This window comes from Anneissia japonica, unplaced genomic scaffold, assembly GCF_011630105.1.
Source record: "Anneissia japonica isolate Jap-2015-1 unplaced genomic scaffold, ASM1163010v1 scaffold2236_len207018_cov178, whole genome shotgun sequence".
NCBI lineage: Eukaryota > Metazoa > Echinodermata > Crinoidea > Comatulida > Comatulidae > Anneissia > Anneissia japonica.
Window position 1 is genome coordinate 172,245 of NW_022746879.1, and position 6,686 is coordinate 178,930.

The 6,686-nt window shown below is 30.3% G+C and overlaps 1 protein-coding gene and 1 long non-coding RNA gene across 2 annotated transcripts in view; one reads left to right on the forward strand and one right to left on the reverse strand.

Annotated features, from left to right (window-relative positions):
* Positions 1-1,169: 1,169 nt before the first annotated feature.
* Positions 1,170-6,686, reverse strand: part of LOC117120329 — an 8,863-nt gene continuing 3,346 nt past the window's right edge. The window contains exons 2-3 of the long non-coding RNA XR_004447325.1: positions 3,538-3,659; positions 1,170-2,973 (exon numbers count right to left, since the gene is read on the reverse strand). This is a non-coding gene — a long non-coding RNA (uncharacterized LOC117120329). The remainder of the gene's footprint in view (positions 2,974-3,537; positions 3,660-6,686) is intronic.
* LOC117120327 overlaps positions 6,272-6,686 on the forward strand; it is a 6,033-nt gene continuing 5,618 nt past the window's right edge. Inside the window, exon 1 of the mRNA XM_033265349.1 lies at positions 6,272-6,535. Within this exon, the coding sequence (XP_033121240.1) occupies positions 6,278-6,535 (258 nt within the window). The 5' untranslated portion in view covers positions 6,272-6,277. The remainder of the gene's footprint in view (positions 6,536-6,686) is intronic.

A 6,686-nucleotide genomic window follows, 5' to 3' on the forward strand; every position in this document is an offset into this window, starting at 1 on the left:
GAACATTGTTCATTATAAAGATATTTAATGGGTTAAAATCAAACGTTTTATTGCACAACTGCTCTGCTGGAAGCGTATAAATGCATGTCGTTGCCAAGTTGTTGCTAACGAAAAAATGTGAATTATAGGGTAATACGCCCGCGCGCGATCCAAAAGCGGGGAACACATAGGTTTGTCGCGTCAAAGGAATCTGTTGCCGAGTGATCTCCTTCTCAATAATACCTCCATGGTAGTAGTAGCCTCCACTCTTCTTTGCCTAGGCTAGGCCCACACGTCGGGGAGTCTTGAAAGTAAGTAGGGTAGGTCTAGGCCCTAAAAGGAGACCGCCGCACGATAGCGCATAATAAGGCTAGGCGTTACGGTTACGCCACTGATGGCAAGTACAGTATTATTTAGTTGCCAATCAATAAATTATAAATAAATACAGAGCAGTGTGAGTATACATTACAAATGACATATCCCATACAAAAATTTTCTATAGAATTCTATAAAGAAAATTCTATTCTATACAATCTCTAAAGAATATCTATACAATTTCTAAAGGATTTCTATACAATTTCTAAAGGATTTCTATACAATTTCTAAAGAAAAGTGGCTTAATTCTCTATAAGAATCTATAGAAAATAACAAGTGTTTCTATAGAGAGTAATGCTGTTATAATTTCTTTTCTATAGAAAACTATTATTTTCTATAGAAATTGACAATACTTCTATAGAAAAGAACAGCATTTCTATAGAAATTATTGCAAATATATAATTTTTTCTATAGAAAACCATGTAAATCTCTATGAAAAATAACAGCAAATCTATAGAAAGTAACACTGTTATAATTTCTTTTCTTTAGAAAACTATTATTTTCTATAGAAATTCACAATACTTCTATAGAAAAGAACAGCATTTCTATAGAAAGTAATGCTGTTATAATTTCTTTTCTATAGAAACTATTATTTTCTATAGAAATTCACAATACTTCTATAGAAAAGAACAGCATTTCTATAGAAATTATTGCAGATATATTTTTTTCTATAGAAAACTATATAAATCTATGGAAAATAACAACATTTCTATAGAAATTATTGCAGATATAATATATTTTCTATGGAAAACTGTATTATTCTCTATAGAAATGTACAGAATTTCTATAGAAATAATGCTGATATATTTTCTATAGAAAAAAAAACAGCATTTCTATAGAAAATAACGCTGATAAAATTAATTTTCATAGAAATTCACAGCACTTCTCTAGAAAATAACGCTGATATAACTTTTTTTATATCATTCGATCACTAAAAAACTGTTTTCACGAATCAAAAAAAAAAAGTGTAAAAATAAAAAAATCATAGGCCTACAAGATGATTGTAATGTACAAATGTGTTTTGGTAGTTCATGGCTGGAAATGTTTGAACCCACTGTACAGAAATCTCAACAAAATGTATTCATTCTCAAGATCTTTATTTAGTGACATATTAAACATATATATAACAGGTCAAACAACCATACTAAAATAATGTTTAAATTGCATCATCTAAAAGTAGAAAAAAAAATGGATTCAATATCTTAAAAGAATAAACTGCATTGAATTTTACTAGCATTATGAAGTCACACGATGTAGCACTAGTGGTATTGTGCAAACATATAAAGATTTATAAAAATAATTTTACAGTACTGTATACTGTATAATAGCTGTATTTACAGTAAATTGCAGGCCTATATAAATTATTATAAATATATTAAATAACATCAAGGTACTGTAAGCGATATTGATAAGGGTAGATGAAAGAAAAAGTTTTATATATTTTTATATACTATTAAAGTACAGTATTAGATTTAACTTTACACAAATTTAATAGATGTGAAAGACTCAAAAAAGAAATTCCAAAACATAAGGTGGATAACCCTGCACTGTATGGACCATTCATAATTATCAACAAATGTATAAACTTTCCTAAGAGGGAAAGGGCCTGGTACTAAATACAAAATTAAATGAAAGGAATTTACAAAAGCTTAAAATATTGATTGAAATCGGTTTTCTAAATTTAATAACATGTCAATATGGATATATTTAAACCTAATTATGTATCATGTACCCATTGAAAAAAGGGCCATAGAGAACAGTATTGCAAAATCAACATTTTCCATGAATGTACACTTTTTAAAGGGGTTGAGGTGGCAAAAAAGAGTACACTTTTAATACACTATGTTTACAATTGTGATTGGCCCCTATGTTTAAACTTTAAAGAAAAAATATACTCAGGTACTAAACAGAGAGCTACAAAATAAGATACAGTACTGGAATAATTGCTACTCACATAAATAAGAAAATATTGATTTCATGTATATACAATAATATGGCAAGACAAAAATATTTAAATAATATTTTAAGAAAATATGACAAGGGTGGATATAATTATTGATGTGGAAGTAGCATTTCTATTTAATAAAGCCAAGCTCTGGAGGACATAAATTTGTTGATATGTTGTAGAACTAATCTTTCTAAGCCTCAAAGTATATTTGACAAAAAACTTGGAAGCAGTTTAATGAGAGAGATACAGATTTTTGAATATTTAAAAACTGGGGAAAAGTAAGGAGGGAAAAGGGTGATTATGTCTCTTTTCCCCCAGTTTTTAAATATTAAAAAATCTGAATCTCATTAATCGCTTCTAAGTTTTTCATCAAATATTTTTTTTGGGTTTAAAAAAAAATCAGTTCTACAACATAAAAAAAAAAGCATAACTTTTCTGAGCCTAACTTTAAGACGGCCTACACACTGAAACATCAAATATAATAAAATACTACCACAAATCTAATATCACTAGAACAAAGTTTGGAATTAAATTTATATAACGAAATTTAAAAACAAAAATGCATACATGGTATTCCCAATTTTTAGGCTTGTTCATTTTCTTTATTCTGTTTGACAGAGACTGCCTCAAAAGAGTGGTTGATGCCGCAGGATACTTCTTATCAGTGAAATCTGGGGGTAAAAAAAATGCCAAAAATTTGAATACTCTTATAGGCTTCTAAATCGAAAACTCATAAACAGGCAACCACCAAGAGTAATTTCGGTGCAATGTCTGAAATTAGTTACGGTAATCTCTAAAGATATGCAGATACCTTAAAAGTAGTGGTCCAATAAAAGTATTATTTCATATTTGTTATCTTGTACAAAATCCAAATATAATTTTAATATAAGTATTCCACTTGTAGCAAAATATTTTCTTCATTAACTGTCTAATATTAAAGTTTCTTCCTTCAAGTGCTATGCAGAACATATACAGTAAGATGTAGCTACTGTGTAAGTTAAATCAGTAATAAAGATGGGCTCCCTTTTGATGGTTATTATTTGGTTACAAAGTGACAATGCAAACTTTCAGATTAAAATTTAAAGAAAAAAAATCAATGTCTAACCCAAATAAAAAAGCATTACATGTTGATGTACCATTTATCTTTTGAAATATAAATCCCTTATTACAGTACACAAACCTGCAGTATCTTCATTTAAAAGGTAAAATACAAACTTATTTAACAAATTACCTACCTGTTATGGCAGTAATTCAGATGGGATTCAAACGCGCTTTCTCTACTTATGTTCCACATGTGCATTGTTTTTCTTTCCTATCATAGATCCTTTTCTATAAGTAAACCATGGCCAATGTCAATCTATTGTAAGATAGATAATTATTTACTATTTATTAGTAAACTTTCCTCTTTAATTATAGCGTAATTGAAAACTTCCTATGTGTAGAATATTAGTATATTAAGTTCCAGCTATTGATGTTTTTGGGCATGACTTGTGTGGGTGTCGCATTTTGAGCAACGCAGAAAATTTTTTACACACTGTACAATAAAAATTATAACACTATGTATCTTTTTATAAATTATAGGCCTATATTGTTTTATTGGTAAACAGTGTAGTAATGTGATGGTTAAATGCTTTAAATGTATATAATTAGAAATTAAAAAAAAAACTTTAATTTCTTTCTGAAATTCGAAATCATTATCGGCAGACACTATCATATATTTTGTATTCATGTCATGTAAAAAAGTTGTACATAAAACATATATACATTTCATCTTTCATTTATTTATTCGACCATAACTTCCCCGACGAGTATAAGCTATACATTTCATCCTTCATTTTTGTGTGAACATCATGCTATCATGCAAGAAAAATAAATCTAAAGTTCAAACATATCAACAAACGAAATGAAGTTGTATACTATACAGTAAATAAACCATCAAACGAAATCAAAAAATTAATTTTATTATGGAACTCTAAATCATTATTGGCGGGGCAGTATATTATTCATGTCGTCAGAGTTGTACATAAAACACAAGGCGCATGTGTAAAATATGTTCTCATTTTATTCACCAATTCTCAACAATAAAAATAAAAGTGATGAAATAAAGTTGATACCGGTACTATACAGTAAATATTTTTGCGTGAATAACATGTCAACACACAAGAAAAAATTTATCAAAAATTCAAACATATTAACAAACGAAATGTCATCATAGTTGTACATAAAATATTCTTGGTTTTATATGTTATATTTTTATACTGGTACATAAATTCTTAATTATTTTGGCCTACTGTCTCAACCATCAGACAAAATCAACAAATGTATGAATGACATACTTTATTCATTATCACGCAAGACAAATAAATTTAACGTACCAACATCAAATGTATTGATACAGTATACTGTACTGTTTTAACGTTATGTTTTTATACTGGTAAATAATTAATAATTCAGAATTTAATTATTCACTTTAGGCCTAGGCTTACATATTGTCTCCTTTTTGTTACTGATGTATCGTATCCAGCTGTTGTATGACTACGTTCTTCTCATTGACAGCTGCTGTGTATTCGGCGGTCTTTTTGGCGTTCCATACATTTGGCGGGGCGGCCGAAACGATTGGCGGCCGAAATGATCGAACACCCCTGTGGGGGTGAGGAAATAGTGGGCGAGGTCAGGCTTTGCTCAAACCCTCAACAAAGCGTTCCAGGGGGTGGGGGGTTTCTGGGGGGTGTTTGTACCCATGAAAAACATGACAATTACCTAATCGATTTTAAAGTCTACCAATACGGTATGTAGAAAATAATTAGGCCTAGGCCTATTCAGGGAGTTGTTATAGTGACTTTGTCTCCCCGACAAATTGTGGTTTTTCTCCCCTAATCAGACGACCAGCTCTCCCCTACGAGGGGCCATCTGGTGCCACCCCAGTTTATAATAATTGAGTAATGCATGCATTTTTTGCCGGGAATGGGGCTGAAAACGCAATTCCTTATGATGATAATGACAATGATATATATATTTATTATATACAGTATATTCTACAGGCCTACACTAAAGTTTAGGCCTGTTTTTCATGTTCATTCACATGATTATTACTGTATATTGAAAAGAAAAAAGAAATAGAAATGAATGACAAAAGAAAATAGAAGAGAAACATAAAGGAAAATTACTTAGAAAAATAAGAAAAGAAAGGAAATGAAAGTCAAACCTAAAGAAGGAAAAGAAAAATGTAAAAGAAAAGAAGCAAAATATATAAGAAAAAGAAAAATGTAAAGAAAACAAAGAGAAAGGAAAGAATAAGAAATGTAAAATTGAAAGAAAGGAAAATAAAAGGCAGGAAAAGGGTAAGAAGGAACAAAAAAGGAAAATGTATTTAATGGTAGTTAGGAAAGGAAAGAAATGAATAGTAATAGAAAGATAAAATAAAGCTAGGCAATCATAAAGTTTATAATAGTTATATTGTTATATTTATACTTAGTGAATCGTTCATAATTGATCTCACTTATGCATGGTTGTAGCCATAGAAAACTCAGGGTGGGTGATAGAAATTTTAAGGGTGAGTGATAACTTGGTAAACTCTAAATTATAAGAGTGTACTTTAATAATGGAAAAGTGGGTTAATAAAGGTGGTGAAGGGCCATGAAATTATCTACGAAGACTTTGTATCCTTTGTATTGTATTTTAGTATGTCACTGTTTTTATTATGAACCTTGGAAAACAAATTTCATTTATTTTTTTGTATATGACAATAAATTGGAACTTGAACTTGATCTTTAGACTGGGTGGAAAACTTCAAGGCCCACCATAACTTAATGCCTGCTTAAGGCTGTAAAAGTGCATAGAGGTATTGTACTCACGCTATAAAAGTATCAATTTTTTAGGTAACCATATTTTCATCCACTGTATTATGTTTGTGGGCACTGAATACTACACATAAATTTTTATTGAACAGAGTGTGAAAACTTTAAAAATCAATCAATGAATCTCTGTTTTTTTTTTCAGTCCAAATCTGTGATCATGACAACAAACATACCAGTGCAAGGTTCTACAGCTCCAGTAGTTCTGTACCAACCATGTGCAGAATACCGTTCGTCAACCTTTAACTCCAAGGCAGCGCTAATAACCGGCTATATGCAGATTGGCCTAGCAGTGGTATCCCTTGCATTTGGTGTGGCTTGTATATTTTCTGACACTTTTGCTGGTTATGTTGCTGTTCCAATCTGGGGTGCACTTGGGGTAAATTTGTTTAAAATAATAAATATACAATCCTCACAGTCACATCATAATAAACTTCTACCATTCATTCTTCTAATCCTGTGGAAATAAAACATCCTCAGCTCTCCACTTTGATTGGCAGTTATTAGTTAATACTTATTCACATTACAAT